At 48.9% G+C, this 20,923-nt stretch overlaps 1 protein-coding gene across 1 annotated transcript in view; it reads left to right on the top strand.

The window, feature by feature from the left end:
- TRIB2 (tribbles pseudokinase 2) overlaps nt 1-20,923 on the top strand; it is a 22,959-nt gene extending 2,036 nt beyond the window's left edge. Inside the window, exons 2-3 of the mRNA XM_019650039.1 lie at nt 4,418-4,710; nt 18,500-20,923. Coding sequence (XP_019505584.1) covers nt 4,418-4,710; nt 18,500-18,968 — 762 coding nt within the window. The 3' untranslated portion in view covers nt 18,969-20,923. The remainder of the gene's footprint in view (nt 1-4,417; nt 4,711-18,499) is intronic.

Here is a 20,923-nt window from a genome sequence, read left to right as displayed (position 1 = left end):
AGGGGATTTGTCCCGGTGTCTGGCCCCCTCCCCTTCCAACATGGAGCAGGGAATCCCCCGGTAATTTTAAGGCACTGATGGTTTGGTTCCCTTTGCAGCCATTGTTCTTAGCTGCGTGCAGGTGTTAAACCTTTGTTCGGAAGGTGCCCTTTAAAAGAGACACACAAAGGTGTCCCCTCTGGCTGAGCCCAGGGGCCCAGCGCGGGGCAGGAGTTTACAAAGAGCTTTCTTGTGCCTGGAGCTTTGAAAGGAGGGTTGGAGGTGGAAATCAAAGCCGCCTGCGCACCTTGGGGTGTAGGAAATAGTGACTCCTTTGGGTCTTTCTGTCTTGTCTCGGTTTCTTCTCATCCTCAGACTTCCGTGCTGTAACCCCCCTCGTCCCCTCTCGCCCGCCAACCCAACACACACCTTTGCGTGACCGATTCGGAGCCCCAGGGATACGCAGTGTTAATACAGAACTGAACACTGCAATTTCCTTTTTGTCTTTGACCCTAAAGAGTAACCGGTTTTGTGTGTGTCTGTGTGTCTTTGTGCACGCCCGCAGGGTTCCAGACAAGAGGGTGAGAGCACTTGCAAAAAAAAGAGAAGGCAGTAGAGCCTACCGCTACCCAGGAATTGGACATAGATCAAGAATTCATTGTCACTTAATTTTAGATTTTGCTCACTGTTGTTTTTTCCTGGGGGGAATGTAAAGGGGGGGGGGGTCCTGAGTAGTGGGGACCCCTGCTGTCTTTGAAATGGGCACTCAGCACAGCTTTGCTACAAATAATGTATGACACTTTTACCATTCACCACAGGCTGCTTTGTGGAATTTATTTGCTAGGGCACTGGAGTATTTCATTGTAAAACATGGGTTTTGTGGAGGTCTGCAGCCAGTTTTGCAATTGTTCAGTTTCATACCTTAGGGGAAAATAAGACTCTTTTAAATATTACTCTCTGCTTGTACTGAGCATTTGGTATTTTGCATCTTCTCCAAGTTATTGACACCCAGACCCACTGTGCCTGGTTAACCAAAATGCAGTAGGCTATTCAGAGCCGGATTGAATTCTCAGAAGACCTACACGTTGCACAATAGGATAGTCATCCTTTGAAATGAATGAATTCCACAGAGCTGCCACTCTTGGATGAAATATGCACAATCACCCAGCAGTGAGCGATTTCACTGCTTTTGCTCAACTTCAGTGCAGCATTTTCATATTTTTCTAAGGCTGGAGATGCTTTTCAGTGCAGGGACTCTACCGCCAAATTCTACAGGGACATCTTGCTGTTATTTCTTTGTTTAAAAGCAGAGGTGACGCTGGCCCTTGCTCTTTTTTTCTCCTTTCAGATTCTTAAAGACATATTTCACTTTGGGCTGACCTCACAGTGTCATTTGCAGACTTGCTCTGTGGCCTGAATCTGCCGGTTTAGTTATTGCAAAGAGTGAATCAGCCCCTCCCCAATTACTGTGTGGCTGCAAGTGGATTTAAGTGCAGTATCATTGTTCTGCTTGACAGAGGTCATCCCTTTAAGACACAGCAGCTTCTGTTTTCCTGCCTTTTTTTACCAGAGGTGACGTGGGTGGCTTCTTAAGCAAGCATAGTTGTGTATATCCTAGGAAGCCCCAAGTGATTTTATAAGGCTGCTTCTACAAACTACCCTCAGATGGTTCTTGTGGTCTCTTCGCTTACTGCTGGGCTCAGTGAAACCTACACATTGGTCAAGTTCCTTTGGATGTCTTAGAATATAGAGTTCTTGTCTCCTAGTTATATGTTGGCCCAAGAAAAAAGTCTTTGCCATAACAGCTCAAATGTAAAGATTCCAGTTAGCAGAGAAGACAGAGAATTCTATAGGACACTACTTGGGGGGGGGCAGGGGGGGAATTTGGGGGTCATTTAACCAAAATAATCAAGCCTGCTTATTGTCTTCGTGTGACCACTTTAAGCTAGGCAAAGGAAGAAAGGGGGTCTTTAGCTTATTGTTTTCATGGCAGTATTGGTAGCTACTGTGTAGGTTGACATAATTATACTATCTTGGCAGACTGGGCACTTTTTTTTTTTTCAAATGTTATTAAAGATAGCCCAATCTTACTGCTTTATCTGAACTGTCACATTATATAACTAAGGCTCCAAATTAAACATTTAAAAGAAACTGGCAACCAGGCTTATGACTTGATTTTGCACTTGAAAGTGATGGTTTAAATACCAATCCAAGCCCATAAATGCCTGTTACAAGCTACTAGTAAAAGTTTGGTTCCTATCCATTTGGGAAAACATAAGTCCCGGCTTTATTTTTCATACTCTGTCCACCATCTTGGAATTGGGCCTCTTCTACAAAGGGGATGACTACATTTTGAAGCTGCCATGAATAGGTTTGATTTTTCTTCTTTTTTTTTTTTTTTAAATGCTAATGTCCATTCAGTTTTTCAGCAGTGGGGCAGGATAATAGATGGAAGGTGTGAGCAAAAATCCCCTTTGATTTTTTTTTTTTAAATGCACTTGAAGCAGGAAGTATGTTATACATAATCCTACTCCATGAGCACTGGCCACAGAGCCGGCTGCCTGGTGCTTCAGAATTCGTCGTACCGTTATATAACACAGTGTTTACATTAGCCACTGCAAAGCGTTTATTACTCTCTGTGAAATTTTTGAGGCTTTCCTAGGCTGCTGCCTGCAAGTCTGGGTGTTAACGTGGACTCAAACATTTCAGATTCTTAATTGAACGGCCCTCGGAGGTCACTGCTGGGAGGTCATCGTTTGACAGTATCAGGGTGTGATTTGTGGTCTCTGGAGATGCTGAGCGACTCATTCTTAAATTCTAGTTTGTAGTGGCAAGCAGCTGTGCCGCTTTCCTGAGATGCCTCATGGTTCATTCACAACGCGACTGCCTCCTTACCCTGGGTGTAGCTCCAGCTCTCCTCAGGCTCTTGCTGACCCTGTCGGATGCACAAGTTTAATTTTTTTTGAAGCAAAGTGCGACTTTAACTTATGGATTCTTACATGGCAGCCTGTATCCCATGGGTTTCAGAAGGCCTGGGAATCCCCTTAAATCTAAAACCGTGCATGCCTTCGAGGTTGGGCATTGTCTGCTAAGGCGGCAGAGCTTTCATCAGATTCTCAGGTGGGATCCGGACCCAGAAAGGTCCACAGGGTTTGAAATCAACATCTTCAGTTTATGAAGAGGTGGGAGGTCCAGTGGCCCTGAGTGCTTTATCCACCTCATCCAGATTAGCGATGACTGAGCCTGGATTAGGGCCTCAAATTTGGTGCTTTCTAGGCCAGCGTTTTCCCCACCACCCTGCAAAAGGATGAGCAAGGAGAGTGTGTTCTAACTAATGAAAAAGAGGTTTGAGACGCTGAATGATGGTGAGCTGATACGATGACCCGTGTTGTTGTCAGCATTCTGGCCTTACGCGCTTTCCAGCAAAGCGCCCCCACACCTGCCCTCTCTCAGGCAGGCGCAGAGCAGAGCCACATTCCCAAGCAGATAGTAAAACCACATTCCAAGCCCAAGGGTTTGCAGTCCTGATTTAGCAGAGGTCTGCAAATGAATGAAAGCTTTTCATTTTAACCTCAAAAAATTCTCTGTAGGCTAATACCTCTTCGGTCTGTTTCAAAAAGGTGTGGAGGGTGGTTTTCTCTTTCAATAACCCCCGCAATGAGGTGGCATTTCACAGGCTGATTTTGATTCATAGAAAAATCATTGCATAACTGATTCATTGAGCTAGTATCTGTGGAGGGAATAGAAAAAAAAAAGAAGCAAGTCTTGGCTTTCCTCCTAACAAGCACTGCGTCCTGTTTCCAGCTCTGCCACGCGGGCCTTGATTTGCCTTGTGCTCTGAGCCTCAATTTCCACATCTATAAAATGAAGGCATTGAATGAGATCACCGTTAGGCAAAGCCTAGATATTTAATCTATTAATTGCTAATATGTTGTATGATGCTACACATCACAATAGTATAGCACAGAGTACGTTGGCTATAGTTGTATTATTGATGTACATTTTTGTTCTTTTTTGTTTTTGCAGGTAAATAAAGTGTTGTCTGTATAGCTTGGGGTAGGTCACCCTCAATTTTTGCCTTAGTTCGTCTATAAACAGAGGCAACTGGGCTAGAGAGAAAAATAATAAAACTTAACTGTTTGTGCACTGTGTTGCATCTTGCAAAGCACTTTCTACCTTCATATTCTCATAGCCTCCCAACACTGGGAGTCACGTATCATTGTTGCATTTTATACCTGAGGACTTGGAGGCTCAGAAAGGTCAAGCGACTAATTCAAGGCCACACAGCTGGTCGGACGCAGGGCCACCGTGACTCGGTTCAAGTTCAGCATACCTTCAGTCATCACAGAAGCCCTTCCCTGTGGAAAGAGACTGCATTCTGTGATTTGGTTGTCAGAAACACCGCTGATTCTCAGTCTTACTGTCAATCCTGCCCTAGGTGTTTGATATCAGCTGCTACCAGGAGTCCCTGGCCCCGTGTTTCTGCCTGTCTGCCCACAGCAACATCAACCAAATCGCCGAGATTCTCCTGGGGGAGACCAAAGCCTATGTGTTCTTCGAGCGCAGCTATGGGGACATGCACTCCTTTGTCCGCACATGCAAGAAGCTGAGGGAGGAGGAGGCAGCCAGACTGTTTTACCAGATCGCGTCGGCCGTGGCCCACTGCCACGACGGGGGGCTGGTGCTGCGCGACCTCAAGCTGCGGAAATTCATCTTCAAGGACGAAGAAAGGTGAGTCTCATTCCCGCCCAGGCCCACGCGCTATAGCAGGCTGCTTGCAGCAGCTTGTTTGAGAGCTTGGGATGGAGACTGGTGTGCTGCCTGTTGCCCAGGTGGGGAGAGGAACCATGGAGGGACAGAGGGAGGTGAGTGTCGCCGTGTGTGAAGTGCCCCTGGAAAACAGATCTCCACTGCTCTGAAAGTGTTATCAAATGCCCCAAGGACAGGCGCAGGAATCTGTGACCTGGTAACTATTTGTGTTTTGGTGGTGTGAACTCCGAAGGTGGCTGCAAGCAGGTGTGGCCTTTTCAACGTGCGTAAAGCAAGAGTTTGAAAATCCTACTTTCAGAACGCCCAGTGCCTGACATCAGTCATGGATCATTCATTCATTCGCTCACTCATTCACGCACTCATTCAGTAGATATTTCCCAACTATATATTAAGCGTTAATCACACTTGTCAGTACTATGAATGGCAAGATGCATTAGCTAGTAAACTGACCTATAAAGAAAGCGTAAAATGTCCTAAATAAAGGTATGGATGGGTTAAGTGGGAACTGGGGGCTGGGTTTCAGTTATAACTCGGGTTCAGAGAGTCGAGAAGAGGCGATTTTGGAGCCAAGACTTGGACGATGGACACGTTGCAGTCAAGGTGGGAAGGCCCCAGTGTCCAGGTGAGGCAACTGCCAGTGCAGATGCTCGGCATGTGAAGGGCTCGTTGTGTGAGGAGGCAGCTGGGACGGGTGCTGGGCGTCTGGCTTCCATTCACGGTTCTTCCATTAACTCATTACATCCTATTTAGCAGACTCCACTGGGGCACTGCTTTCTCCTCCAGCTGATTTTGATTGTTAAAAACTCTTTCAAGTTACTTTTTTCCTTTTTAATAATGTGCTTTTGTAGTGGGGGGAAGGCAACTGTTTTATATTCATTGTTGACTATTCCAAGAATTGTTCCGGAGGCTCTACATACATGATATCCTGCAAGTCTCATGACTGCCTGGGCAGGCCTCATATCCTGTTAGGAAGTGGAGAGTCCACTGTCACAGCTATAAGGGACGATCTGAATACAAGTCTAGTACACGTCATTCATTCCCTCTCTCAGCACACGTTGCTGGGATACCTGGTGTTGTCTTGCTCTCAAACCTCCCTGCCTTCCAGTTACGTGTCCCTGCATCCTAGGGGCCTGTGACATTTTTAGGCTACTGCTTATAGAAGTCTGATGGCATCCAAATCAGACAGAGCTCAGGGTGTGTGTTTTGGTGTTTCCATCTTCGTGGTTTCAGCTATTTGGGATTTTTTATATATATATATATATATAATCTCCCAACAGAACACTCACAAAGGTATCTTTTTTGCCCTCTGTGTCCCACTGTCCTTGGAGATCTAATAACTAACTACAGCTATAAGAGGTAATATTTGGTGACCTCTATAAGGTTATCGTTGAACTTACTGTTCTACAAATGGGAGAGGTGAGTGTTTCCATGTCCATGTTATCCATGAGGGCTCTGAAGTGCAGCATGGTGAAGTCTGAAAGTCACAGACAGGAAAGAGCCGAAATACAGACATATCCTCCATTAAGTCAACTCTCCAGAAATGCATTTGCCCTCTCTCACGGGGGTCTAAATTTTCCAACATCGGCCTAGGTCCTGTCTCCTTCGAGAGGAATTTCAGGCATCAGTGAGTAGATGGGGCGGCACGTACCCCACACCCCTGGTAAGTGCGTATTTGGGAAGTGAGTCAGAGTAGGGCGGAGGTCCACAGGTCCCAGAACATGGGTGCAGGAGTGGACTCTAGAGCTTCCCAAGGGTCCATGCTTCAGTCCGCTTGTTTTGCCGCGGGGGAGCAGAGCCCCCGAGGCGAAGGTGCCTGCCCCGGACCCCACAGCTAGCTGGAAACGAGTAAGGGGCTGAGTGAGACCTCACACTGCTGTGGTAGGCTTTTCCCCAGGTCTGGCCTGTTCTTCGTGACAACGGGTATGAGAGTGCTGAGGAGAGCAGTATGGCAAAGCCAGAATCCCGGATGTCCTGGGGCCTGAGGAGGAAGCCCCAAGACATAAACTTCCGATATGAGGACTATGCGTTGCTGGTGTTCAGTCTAGAGTTATGTTTGACTTTGACAAAAAAGCTTGACCCTTTCCAGAAAAGACTAGAAAGAAGTATCTCCCCTGTGAATGTGAAAGCAGAACAATTCAAAGAGCAAACATGTCAAAGCTAAATCCTTTTTAATTTTAAGGAGCACTGTCCACTTAAAAAAGAAAACATGAAGTTACCAATAGGCAGCTGGTCATCATCTGTTCCTGGCATGTCTGGGGGCACCTGAGTCCCTGCTTTCCATGAGGGACCCCTGGAGAGGAGGATGTCTCTCCATTTGATGGGGGAGGTGATGACTGTGCAGGAGTGCAGTGACCTTGCTCAAGGTCACACAGCCCATTTGATGATGGAGCTAGCCTGGAAATAGTTTGTCATTTCACTCCAGAGCCCCACCCTGTGCTGTGGTCCCAGTGGACTTCCTGTTCCGAACATGACAAGTGTCTCTGTTTGGGCAGCTCTGAGAAGGTGGCTTCCATTTTCAGGGACGTAAATGTTCTCATCCATTGCTGGTAGGAACTGTTTTTGTTTGTTTTTTTTTTCATGCACCTATCAACTTTTGGTAAAAAGGAGGTAATGCTTAGTAGCTTTTTTTTTCTTTTTGCTGTTTTGAGTGTTTTTCCTTTAGAGTGTGAGACCCTGGGTTTGTCCCCCAGCGTTATTTCTCCCTCTGTGTTACCCTGCAGCCACTGAGTTTTATAGCATAGCCTCTCCTTGTTGGCCTTTAAAGTGGCCTGAGGGGAACAGTAGTCCTGGCTCTGGGATCTCCTTGGAGCTTGTGATGCTGGGAGCCTTCCTTCTAGCCTAAGGAATAGGACCTGATCGATAGGCATTTTAATAGGACTAAAGCTTTTCCCCCTACACCACTGAAAACTTGAGGGAACAATGGGTTGAATCCGAAAGGCTTTGGGAAGTTCAATGATGGCCTCTGCCCATTTTCTGAACCTTCATGCATTGGTCCTATGGGGGGAAAGCGTAAAAGAGACTTTGAAGTACTGCTTTATTAAGCTTCACATCACCAGACACCTTTTGCGTGTCAGTCTTCTCTCAAGGATGTGTTTCTTGTTCTTTGAATTTGAAAGTGAAGGTGAAAGCATTGCCTAGTGAGACTGGCTGAGCCCTACCTGGTTCAGAGCGAGACTTGCCTGTGGGCTGACTCCTTGTGCATAGATTTTAGATTCTGGACCATCTGTAGCTCCGAAGCCATGGCCATCCATGAAAGCATTCTTAGTGGAACTGTCAGCACCGTAAGCCCAGTTTCCCACAAGCAGCTTTGTAGACATTGCATGAAGATGACACTCAGCATCGGCTAGACCCCATGCCACTGTGCCTTCTGCCTGTGTTGAATCATTGGCACCTCAGGTACTTCCGCTTCTCTTTCTTCTGTTTTGATTTGGGTTCTAGATTCAGCTTCTGGCTCTCCCACTTACTGGTTCCCAGGTCTTAGATAAATCACCGAATGCTTCTGAGCTGCATTTTCCTCAAAGCAGAAATCATAATTGCTTCCCTGTAGGTTGTGAAAGTTAAATAAGATGTTTTTGTGACTCACGGAGCAGGGCGGGCACCCACTAATGGACATCTGGTTCTAGAGTCATTGATAAAACGGTCCCGTACGGAGGAGCAGTTCCCAGGGCTCTGAGTTCATGGAGAATGTGGTCCATCTCTTGGGCAGGCTTAGCCATGAAGACTGGAGTCCTTGTGATGTAAGGGCTTGGATTTAAGCCACACCTTCTTCTCTGTTTTGATTAATTATAATCACTGAACCAGTACTGAGAGGGCCACTGGTAGGTCAAGTGCATGTGGTGTGGAACCTGCAGCTTGCAAAGGCCAGAAGGTTGACAAGATGTGCGCCGGGCTCACCTGGGCGTGAGGGGGTCTCATCGTCTGGACCGGCCACTGAGTTTTCTGCCCTGTGCTGCTGCTCCTCTTCTCTCTGTCCCAGGATGAGGATGTTTCTTCAGAGCCAATCCTCCTTTTGTTTTCACTTTGAGGAAGTTGAACCTTACCCTGATTGAGTTCACCCTTCACTGGGCGCACACCCTGTGGCCCTTTGCATCCACAGTTTCTGTAGGAAAGGCTGAGTAGGAGGGGCCCCCTGTGGATTGAGGCCCGGAATCTGATAGAGGGCAGTGTCCAGATCCCCAAAGGGTGTGCCCATGTCCTCCAGCCTCCCTCGCCCTGCTGTGGTATGAGAGAGCTGCATGGTCAGTTGTTCTTTGAGGCCCTGAATTTCAGGGAAGGGCTGCGCGTTGGAGAAGGCGGGTTACTCCCGTGTGGAGCCAGTCACCGTCTTGGTACCGATAAGTTCTTGCACTTATTAATAACCTTAACCTGGATGAGTTACTGAACCTTTTCTGCTCAGATTCCCTCTTCTGTAAAGTGGAGATAACAAGACCTTCCTCTTGGAATTAAATTAGTTAGTGCAAGTGAACCCCGTGTTTGGCACGTGATCAACCGTCAGCGCACAGTAGCTCTGCTGTGCTTAGCGTCCCCTGCACTTACGGCTGGCCCTCTGGGTGGCGTCCGGCCAGCTTGCTGGCTCAGGATGTGGGGTCCTTAACTGGTGCACAGCACCCTTGGGCTGCAGTCAGGGCCACCTAAGGAAAGTTCCTACAGCACCCCCTGTTTTGATTTCTCATCTCCCTTGAGATAGGACTCCTTGCTATCCAGTCGAGGTTCAGTGTTGACATTTCTTGCACAGAAATACCCCATGTGAACCGAGAGACATGCCTCTGTACATGTTTCTTCTTTGGTTAGATCCTTATCTTTTGACGTCAGAGGTTTCATTTCCCCTGCTTTCTGGAAGCTGTTCGGTGCCGCTTCTGCTGGAGGGAGCTGAGACCCTTTGCAGGAACCCAGCAGCCAGGGCTTTCAGGGTAACAAAAGCCATCTGCCTAGTTCCCAGACCTGCACCCCCCAGTGGGGTGGGCTGAAGGCCCTGTCCCTCCCTCACAGCCGGAGTCAGCTCTCTCTTTGTCAGGTATTAGGATCTCTGTTGGCTCTTCCCTGAGAGCTCTAGGTTGTCCGGCCCCCATTGAAGCGGCAGTATCTGAAGCAGTACAGAGGGCAGGCATGGGCGCCCTGGAGACCACACTCTGCTTGCTTTCATTAGTAGCGATTTACATCATTTCAAGCTGCAGGCTCATTGTATTCCAGGAAAACACCTTGCCTTTTTCCTTTGAAGGAGACAGAGGTCCTGGAATTCCCTTATTTTTGTTGACCACTCTTAGGTACTGCAGGCACTGCCAACCCTTGGGGAAGGCTCACCTCCACGCCCCTTTCTTCCCAGGATAGTGAGAGACCTCCTCCCGTAGCACCCACACTCACCTCTGTCACCGCACGTCTCCCCTCTATTCTCATTGTCCACGTGTGCGTCTTGAGGCTGCCCTCATCTCCGCCTGGACGGGAAGCTTCTTGGGCACAGAGGCTGTGTTGTGTTCGCTGGAATGTGACGGGCATTGAATCAATGAAAATCTCCTTTATTGAGTAGGAGCGCCTTGATGGGATTCCAGTGATAGAAGGAGAGAAGCAGGAGTAAGTACAATCATTAGCCTCCGGGCCATTGCCCAGAATGTGGGCCCTGAAAGATGAAAGCTTAGGAATCTGCCGTGTGGACGCCTTTTCAAAGGCGTGACTCTCAAAGTTCCACATCAAATGAGAAATGAACCCATCGTCCCCATTTTGGTTTAATGATGTATGCTAAAGGACTCTTATTTAAGACATGGTTATCAATGTCTGGTGGGGTGTAATTTCATCTATGAAGATCTTTTCTAATCACAGTTAGAAGGGATCGCTTCCTCAGAGTTCTGTGTTCAGGATTATTGGCTGGGCTGGTTACTATTTGTTCTTAATAAATTAGCTGATGGGCTGGACTTGGGCCTGAGGCAAATGGAACTCAAGGCACAGTGGCAGGAATTTTGATCTCCCCACTTAGCTGTTTGACCTTGGCTACCTTCTCTGTCACCAGTTGGACATGATGAACTTAAAGTATCCAGCATGGTGCCTGGTGCACTGCAGGGACTTAAAAACATAGCTGTCATGATTGCTCTTGGTCATCATCTGATGGCTTTGGGCCTCATAACCCAACAACCGGGAGATTCATTTATTCATTCAACAAATATTTATCGAGCCCCTATTTTATGCCAGTCACTCTCCTAGGTGCTGGAGATACTGCAATGACAAATGAGACAGAAACCCTTGCCCTCGTGGGAATTACATTTTAGGGAAGTAGTATTTAGGGTCCACCAAGTGCCAGGCCCTGTCCTGTGACACTTAAATTCATTTAATCTGAGTTAACTACTATATTTACATTAATTTAAAACCGGTAAGTAAGGTAGTGTTGTTAACAAATCACCATTGTATGGATGAGAAAATTGAGGATTAAGCATTGTAAATACTTGGTGAATGTGTGACAATTGACTAAATGGGTATACAGATAGCCCCATATGCTCTGGAGGCATAAATACTATCAGAAAAATCCCCTAGATATATCGATGATAGAAGGTAGGGGATGGAAACACATTTTAAATGTCCTTTACCCAGCAGTCTTAGAAGTTTCTCTAAACCATGAAATAGAGTCCAGCCTGTGTGAAATGTCCTTAGACACTAGACATTGCAGTTCTCAGGTAGAATTGTGCCTTGATGCCCTAAACTCTAGACACCTGGCTAGACATGGGAGTCACTATCTTGCAGACATTTATTAAGCACCTATTACGCACGACTCTCAGTGCTAACTACTGGGCTTGCCAGTATCGATACTGGGAGTCCTTGACTAATGGAAGACACGGTGTAGAGGTTATTTTTCACACCATGTTGCAGAGGACAAGTGTGCATTAGAGAGCTACCTGGGACAGGAAGAGAATGTTCCAACAGTGGAGTGGGGTCTAGAGAGTGATTGGGTCAAGGAGGAGGTGGGCTACTTCATGGTTTGGTCTGAGTGATATAGGAGGGGCGGGGAGGGGGTCCAGAAAGTGTGAGCAAAAGCTAAGAGGCCCCGAGCAGGTCTGGTAGGGAGGGAAATGCTGTGCAGGAGACAGGTGAGGCCTGAAGAGCATAGCAGAGATCTAGGGCCTTAGATACATGACCTTGAACTTGACCTGAAATCCAAGAGGAGCCCTGGGAGGGTTTTTCAGGACAGGGCGGGGGTGGGGTCAGGTTGTAGTTCCGGAAGCATGTGTGAAGGATGAACTCAGGGTGGGCATTGACTTCAGGCTGAACCAGGACTGAGGCAGTAGGGTTGGGGGTTGTGAGTAAGAGGAGAATTTAAACCCAACCGTTTTATCTTTACAGATAGAGACATTGGGAGGGAAGGTCCTTCCCCAAAGTCTTACAACATGTTAGTGGCACGGCCAAAAGCAGAAGGCAAGTGTTGTGACTCCCTGGGCTTGTTCAGTGTGTGTCTGGGGCATCTCTGGGGAGCCCCCGTTTAGGGCTCTCTGCTAAAGGGGCCACCCCTGTCTGGCCCAGTGTGTGGACCGACCAGTGGCTCACAGTGCTCCCTGGAGTGGCGGAGTGGGAAGGACTGGCCTGAATGCTGCTCCCACCTTACCCACAGGGCATGGAAGGAACATTCTGGACCCCGAATCAGCCAAATCAGCTCCCTGGAAGAACCGGGACTAGGTGGGCCCTCCGCTGTTCAGCCCTGAGTGGTAGATTGTGTAGAGCAGCTTTTCAGAGAGACCAAATCAGTTGATGATTGATTTGGAGCCGAGGGAGCCAGGAGGAAATGCTTGGGAGCAGGCAAGAGGCGACTGGCGTGTTGATGAGGAGCCTGGCGCTGCCTTGTCTCTCTTGGATTCCCTGTCTGTTCCTCTGGAGACAGCAGGGTGGCTGCATCATGTGTGGTGTCTCCCTGCAGTGGGAAGGCGTTGGAGGTGGCATGGCTTCCCCGTTCTCCCATCGGCCAGGTGGCCATGATGAGTCAGGTGACTGTGCAGACAGACAACGCGGGCGTTCGCGTGGCTGGGCAGCTGGTGCTGTGCAAACACCTGGGTCCTTGAGTGGGCTTGAGTTTCTCATCCCAACTATGGGATTTCCTCGCAAGTTACTTCATCTTTCTACGCTGTGTTTTCTCCTTCATCAATCCTGCGCACGAACCCCCACCTCCTGGGTTGTGTAAGGTGCTGAGAGGACATACCGCCCTGTAGAACTAAGCAGTCTCTCCCCGGTGGCCCCTCAGCCCTGCGCCGGCTTGGACACACCCCATAGCTTGGCCTTCAGTTACTTCTCCGGATTCCGCTGACCTCAGGCCACCGGACTTCCCAGCCTGGCCAGGCCCACTTCATCTGGCTGGACTCCCAGCCTGGCCCTACCCTGGCCCACCCTGTCCTGCTCTCTTCCTGCCGAGAGCCCTGGGCGGTGTTTAAAGGTTTAAAAGCAAAGCATGATGTGCTCGTGTAGGCCAGTTTTCATATTTTGGATGGAGCACTAAACTTGGGGGTTGAACACTTGGGTTTAAGTCCCAGCTGTGCCGCTCCCTGGTTAGATGGCCTTGGACAAGTCACATCTGCGCTCTGTACCTCAGTTTCTTCATCTAGCAAATGGGCAGGTGCAGCTTCCTGCATCCACCTCATGAGCTGCAGCAATCAGACCACGTATGTGATGGTTCTGCATGTGATTTAGTGCTGAATAAACCGGGGGCCATATTTGTCTTTGTGCACCCAGGGTCTTCTTTTCAAAGTTCCTGTCTTTGACACTAAGTAAATCTGTGACGTCGGTGCGAGGGTGTATTTTGGAAAGGGTACCCACATGAGAGCCCTCCCCATGTGGATTCAGAGCTCAGATTTTTTCAGTTACCTTATAGAGGACCTAAGACATTTAATTCTGTGCCTCAGTTTCCACATATTTTAGGAAATTTTCACATCTAACATTTGCCTTTCAGTTTTGTCACAAGAAATAGGGATGTAGACTGAAAAAAGCGTTTACATGGGTATTATTTGCCATGTCTGTACCCTCAGGGCCTAGTTGAAATGCCTGAATGATTAGAGGGGCATTTGGGTAGCTAGGCAACCGCCGATGCTTCTGTTGTCTTTTATGAACATCGTTTTCTTTGCCTGGACCGTTATCGTCCCCAGACTCTTCAGGGGACCTGAGAGGTTGAAATAGTACTTAGTAGGGGTTTAATTCATGGCTGCTGTTGTTGTCACTATAACTATTATCATAGCAAGGATGTCATATAGGAAATGTTGCAATCCTTATAGTTTAAAAATTAAAACCAGGAGTTTTGGAGCTAGACAAGCCCTCGTCAGCCCATGTAGCCATAGGCTCTCACTTCACAGAAGGGAAACTGAGGCTTAAAGAGCCTGAGGTCACACTGCACGCTCGACGAAGTGGCCCACAGGGAGCCCTTGGCGCCTCTGCTGAGAGTGGGCGGGGCCTCGGGGCATTCAGAGGCAGGGAGTGTATCCTGCTGGTTCTGGCGTCCTCACCTGGCTCCTGTCCGATGGCACAGGCCTGGCACAGGGCTGGGCAGGCACCGAGTACACAGGCTGCCCCATGGAAGCCTTGTTCATTCAGAGGCTGAAAGCGAAGCAGGCTGTTCTGCCCATGCCAGGGACAGGTTGCAGGATGCATGCTGGGATGCAGCATCTGGGCCAAATCCGCCCTGCTCTGGGCGTGTGGCTCTTTCTTCCGAGAAACTGCAGTCGATAGCCACGGTCCTTGACTGTTTTTTTGGTCACAAAAATCCCCACCATCCCCCGTGTCACTTTTAGGAACCTGTCTTGGCCAGGTACCATCTCTAGTCCTACCACCTCCATGAACCCCATCCTGGGGACCTTAGCAGGACTGAACGAAATGAGCAGCAGTGAGCCGGACGGACACATTGCGGGAAGAACATTCCAGGCTGGGGGAGGAACAAATGCAAAGAGCCCAGGAAGGAGCGAGGCACAGAAGTCACACCCACTTCAACTGGCCTGAGGCTTGTCTGTCTGTCTTCTCCCCTAGTCTGCAGGGTTGAAGATGGGGCCTTACCTTAATCCTAAAATCCATCACAGCTGCCACAGCTGTTGCTAGGTTCTTCCATAGGTAACGGACTGTACAAGTACTGTGCGAGTCTTGTTCTTTTAATGCTCACAGAAACGGAGAAGATGGGTGTTACTTGTCATGTCTGTACCCCCGGCGCCTAGTTTAAATGCCTGAGTGATTAGTGGGACATTGGATTACTAGAACCACTCACTCAGGTTTCTGTTGATTTTGAGGAACATCGATTTCTTTACCTGGAAATTTTTTTTTTTTAAAGATTTTTTTTTTTATTGGGTAATTGGGGGGTTGGGAACAGTACTGGGAAATTAGGGGAAGGGGAACAGACAAGTTGCTGTCGTTTTGCTCCTCAATCCAGTCGCGGAGGACGCTGCCTCACTGGCCCAAGTTGGCACCATCACCGCGCTCTTCCCTGGCGAGGCAGATCAGTCGCCGGCCCCTGGACGGCCGCTCACTGCAGCCGCTGGCCGCTCACGCTGGCTGCCGGCTACACACGGCAGCCCATGGCAACCCACTGCCACAGGGACTGCAGCCTACGCCGTCGCCAGTGACTCACGGCAGCCCAGCTCCAGGTTGAGCTGCCGCCCAGCATCTCAGCTGTAGAGGGCAGCGTCACTGGCCCTCATATGTGGGATCCGAACCGGGGCCCTCTGGCATCCCAAGTGAGCCCTCAACCATCGCGCCACTCGGCCGGCCCTCTTTACCTGGAAATTGATAAACCCCAGCCTCTTCAGGAGACCTCAGATGTTGAAAGCACCCACGTTCATTCATTTCCTCCTATTTGGACACGTGCACGCGCTTTTGAGAGGAGAGGGCCGTGGCCCCCATTCCCTGAGAGGGGGGCCGAGCCCCAGAGACCTTCCTTGCGAAACAAGCCCATGGGGACTGGAGCCGGAACGCCAGCCAGGCCTCGGGCCCCTGACTTGTGTGCGCCCTGGAAGGTCCTTGTTTAAAGACGCAATCCAGACCTCTTGCCTAGGAGCGATGTAAACAAGTTCAGGATGTTCCCAGAAGCCAGCAAGGTCAGAAGAATGCCTGCGATGCGGTTTCCTCCCGTCCTTTTCCAGGCTTCTCTTCCCCTTCCCCCTCCTCAGCCGGGCCAGCTCTCCCTGACCCGGGTGCACGTGGGTGCACGTGTGTTACCCACTGTGATGGAGCCTGATTGATTGCGTCGCCCTGGGTGAGGTTTCAGGGGCTGTGAGGTGGTGAGGGGGCCTGAGATCCAGGTGCTCACAGCCCAGAGAGAGGTGAGTGCTCCGTCCCCAACTGGCCTTATAGCCTCGCCAACTGAGCTCACGTACCTACCCTCTCTAAGCATCAGCGTCTACGCGAAGGAATGATTAATTCCTACTTTGGAAGTTGATTTTATGAACTTTAAAGAGAAACTATATGCAGACACCTAGCACACGTTTAGGTCCACAGATGGCGTTGGATATTTGGTGCTTGGTAATTTTCAAAGGCAGAATTTGAACCCAGCTTTCTCTGACTTCATGACGGAACTGGCCGGGTGTCTGGGTGGCTGCCCTGCCCCAGCACACACTGCATCGGAAGTGACAAGCAGGTGGGGACACTGAAGGCCCAGCCTCTGCAGAGGGGAGGATGATGTGGCAGATGGGCAGCTGAGGGGCAGCTGAGCCACCACAAGTAGCAAGTCTTTTTATTTCACACCTTCCTTAGGTGTTTGCATAGCTGCCGAGTCCTGCAGCGGGGTCGGGGAGGAGCCAGGTGAGCTAATGGATAAGGTACAAAACATTCACCATTTTCTATGATCTGGAGAAGGATTCCAGAAGAGGGGTTAGAATGCAGGTGTGGGCACTGCTGTCTGGAAGCAGGAGGGGATGGGGGGCAGGGGAGGAACTGGGTGAAGGAGACAGTCCCTAGGGTTGTGACCTGGAAGGGGATAAGAATGAAAACAGGGCTTTCGATTTGGCTTAGCATAAAGGGCCGAGGGGGTGAAGTCTGTCCCCTGAAAGGGCTGTGTCACATCTCCCTGGGGCGCTCATTGAAGAAGCTGCCCGAGGCTTTGTAACTCACAAAGCCTGTGCTCCATGGTTCCTTCACTTGACCTCCACTTAATCCTGGCCAGGTGGGCCGAGCAAGGGCCCTGGTTCCCTGAAAGGTGAGCACACGGAAGCTCCCAGGAGTTCGCAGTGTGACTGTCCCTTTCACTCTCGGATTCAGCGTCTGCCGTGCGCTCGGTACTAGTTTAGATGCTTCAGGTATGGCAGTAAACAGGTGGTGCTCTAGACCTGCAAAGTGACCTCAGCCTCCCGCCCATGAGCTCCTGGAGGTGAGGAATGAGGCGAACCCCTGCGAAGAGCACCAGAGTAAACGTGCATCACTGGAAATGCAGTGTTCTGTGTGGTCATGGGGCGGATGGGGGTACTGGGGTGCTACTTTATATAGGATGGTCGTGCAAGGCCCCTTTAATCAAGTTCACCTGAGCAGAGACCTGAAAAAAGGGAGCAGGAAGGAACTGTGCAGGTACGTGTGTCTTGGGGGAGAGCTTTCCAGGTGGGGGGTTGAGGGGAGGAGGGAGAACCTGTGCAAAGGCCCCCGGAGGGACGGAGGTCAGCAGGCATATTTGAGAAACGGTGAAGAGTCTGGAATGGAGAGGCGGGAAATGTGGCTGAAAATGTGGTTGAAAGGTCTGGGGTCACCCTGCAGCCTTGGCAAAGACATTGACCCCCCACTTGGGTGAGCTGACACGTCACTGCAGGGTTTTGGCAGAGGAACCCAGCCCCGAACCTGATCCTTTGCTGGACGGTCCCTTGTCACACAGACGGGTGGGCTTATTATTATTTCCACTGCTGTAATTACTCCATAGTTACTCTGCTTCCAAGGCAGTGGACTTGGAGGTGAGGAGTCTGCCTGGCTCCTGAGGCTCGAGTTTTAAGGGTGAGGGGGGGGGGAGGAAGCAGGGGAGAGCACTGTGCCTGTGGTTGTGTCGCCCTCCCCTCCCCTCTGCCCCTTGGGGTTCACTGACTCACCCCTCCAATCTCAGGACATCTAGTGAGGCCGGAGTGGGTCAGCGCCACCTGTCACCTTAGACGAGAAAAAGCAAAAAGAAGGTGATTTGTGTTTAATCAGCTCCATTCCAGATTAGACTCTTCCTGTTTTTATACATCATTAGCTGTAGGGGGAGGAGAAGAACATGTGTGCTCTAGACTATAATGGAATATGCGAGAACAAATAAAGTGACTCTCTGTGCCTTGATGTCCTTATCTGTAAAGTGGGGTAGTTAAATCTTCCATATCTAACCAAAGCACTGGCGTGAGGCCAAAATGCAATGAGTAACGTGGAAGGTCCTTGAGCCTGTGATATATCACGTTAGCCAGAAGTGGCAGAGTTTCTGCGAGCTTCCCCGTTGGTTGGATCTGAGTTCAAATCCTGGGAATCCCCACCATTACTCAGATGTGACTCTGAGAAAATGACTTAATCTCGTGTTCCCTCAGCACCAAGACAGGGCAGTAATGTGACTTACGGTTTCTTTACTTGCTGAAGGTTTAAGTCCCCCGATAGCTTCCTGCAAAGTCCTTGTCAGTCTTGTTTACTCCTGTGTCCCCTGCCCTGGAATGGTGCCCGGCACCTAGAAGGTGCTCAGTAAGCAGCGTTTGGCTGGTTGAAGGAATGAATGGATGGTCATTGGAAACGTAGCAGGAGCTATGACATAATGACAGGATTCCTGTGTTTCAGAGCACCCTTAGGAGCTCACGTTCTCCTGCCTTTCTTTCAGGACTCGGGTCAAGCTGGAAAGCCTGGAAGATGCCTACATCCTGCGGGGAGACGATGACTCCCTCTCTGACAAGCACGGCTGCCCAGCTTACGTGAGCCCAGAGATCTTGAACACCAGTGGCAGCTACTCGGGCAAAGCAGCCGACGTGTGGAGCCTGGGAGTGATGCTGTACACCATGTTGGTAGGGCGGTACCCTTTCCATGACATTGAGCCCAGTTCCCTCTTCAGCAAGATCCGGCGCGGCCAGTTCAACATTCCAGAGACTCTGTCCCCCAAGGCCAAGTGCCTCATCCGAAGCATCCTGCGGCGGGAGCCCTCAGAGCGGCTGACCTCGCAGGAAATTCTGGACCATCCTTGGTTTTCGACAGATTTTAGCGTCTCGAATTCAGGATACGGTGCTAAGGAAGCGTCTGATCAGCTGGTGCCGGATGTCAACATGGAAGAGAACTTGGACCCTTTCTTTAACTGAGCTCATGCCTACAGAGACTGAGCAGGTGCCAGGAGTGAGAGAGGGCAGCAGGAAGGCGTTCTTCCAGGGAACCCATGTCACCTGGCTTGGTAGCAAGAAAGACACTGATGCTCAAAAGTTTCTTGGTTCGAAGAAGGAGAACCTTCAAGGAGTGGACTGACCATGTAGCATGGAGGCAGGGGATGTGGGGTTGGGGTCGGGCTCTAGTCGGGTCAGATGGGCGGGAGCCCCCTGGAGCCTCTCTTCCCTGATGGAACCCCAGAGACCACCCCTGTCAGTTGGGCCACTTCCGCCTACCCCACTTTTCATTTTGTTCAAAAATAGTAGATCCTGACAGAATTGAAACTCTCTGCCTCAAACACACATCTTGGCATCGCACTGTTAGCATTTAACTTCTTGTCATGATTCAGGGAAGGTACAATTGGCCAAGGGTTTTTTTTTTTCTTTTCTTTTTAAACAAGCCAACCACCTATCTGATAATTAATGGGGTTCACTTACAAAAATTCGGTGCACACAGACTGACACGATCCTGGGTGCTAAAGTAAAAGAAAATAAAGTCCAGTTTGTGTCTCTTAATCGCTCTCTTCAACTCCTTTCTTCTAAACAGACTATTTCATATCCTCTCAATGACATGCTAATGCTTTGCTCCCTGAAGGGGGTGGGGGGGATCTGTCCTTTAATAAGCTACTCTGTTTTGTGTCAATTGGTTTGTGGCAGGAAGCTATTAGAAGTCCAACTTCCAGATGCATTACTGCTATCATAGTTTAAAGAAAGAGAAAAAAAAAGAAGAATGGAAAAGAGAACGCGAGCTTCTTAATTTTCTTCTTTTGAATGATGAGGCTTGCATTACAAGCATTCCTCTTGGCTGAGAAGATAGCAGTGGACTGAGATAGCAGGAAGCTTCTGGAAAAGTCTAAGCTTTTGCAACCCTCTGCTCTCAGCTAAACATTTGTGTTTTATTGGAAACTAGTGAAACAAAGCAGGTTGTCCCACGTGTATAAAATACAGGGCAGCTATTCAGTTTTCTTTATGAAGAATGACCCTTTTGTCTTCGAAGGCCCTCTGGTTTGGACAAAAACCCTCAGTAGAGACAAGTGGGAAAGAAAATAAGCTGAAAGCTAGGACAATATAAATAAAAACAGCTCTCTATCCCAATACGCACCTTCGTATCTTCAAGGATTCTTCTATTTATTAAGGAAAATGTCACATTGTGATGTATTAAGCCAGTACTTCAATTACGGGTTGACTCGGGATGACATGTTACATGCTGTCGTTAACATTTTTATATATATATTTTTTCTTGTTTGAGTATTTCTGTCCCTGAAATAACCTTTTCTTTAGCTTCTCTAGGTAGCTTCATTTGATTTCGAGTGGCCAATGTTTTTTTGTTTTTGTTTTCTTTTTTTATTAACGGCTTTTCTATTGCTGTATGATACAGAACTCTTTTGGCATAAATATTTGTGTTTCCAGTACCTCAGTTGTTTGGATTTTACTGCCTGTATACGTTTTGTGAAATGGTCATGTTTTTGGGTAGGTAACACGTGGACTCTAGTATGTAAATGTTACTTGAATCTGTGCTTCATTATAGTACGTGGCATGTGTGTGCAGATCTTGGATGCCCTATGCCTGCTCAGCAGGAGTCCAGCCTTCACCTTCCCACGAGGGCGGCTTAAACATTCATGTCAGGTGACAAGGCGGCCATGGATTTACCCTGGATTCTATTTTGATATTGGAAGATATAAAGGAGAGAGGTTTTTTTACATTCTGAAGATGTTGCTGTGTCAAGAAGGACCTGTTTTGCTTCCCTCTCCCCTATTTTTTAATTCCCCCGGAGGAGGAAAGATTGGTGACATGCATGGCGGGAATCTATGGCCTCTGGTGCTTTGTCCTGTATTTGGTTTAATGTTTTTGTCCTAATCTCTTCAGTCAATAAAATTGTGCGTATTTAACTAAAA

The sequence above is a fragment of the Hipposideros armiger genome, unplaced genomic scaffold (assembly GCF_001890085.2).
Source record: "Hipposideros armiger isolate ML-2016 unplaced genomic scaffold, ASM189008v1 scaffold_137, whole genome shotgun sequence".
Lineage (NCBI taxonomy): Eukaryota > Metazoa > Chordata > Mammalia > Chiroptera > Hipposideridae > Hipposideros > Hipposideros armiger.
Note: the sequence above shows the minus strand (reverse complement) of the source record. Positions and strands in the feature narration are given on the sequence as shown.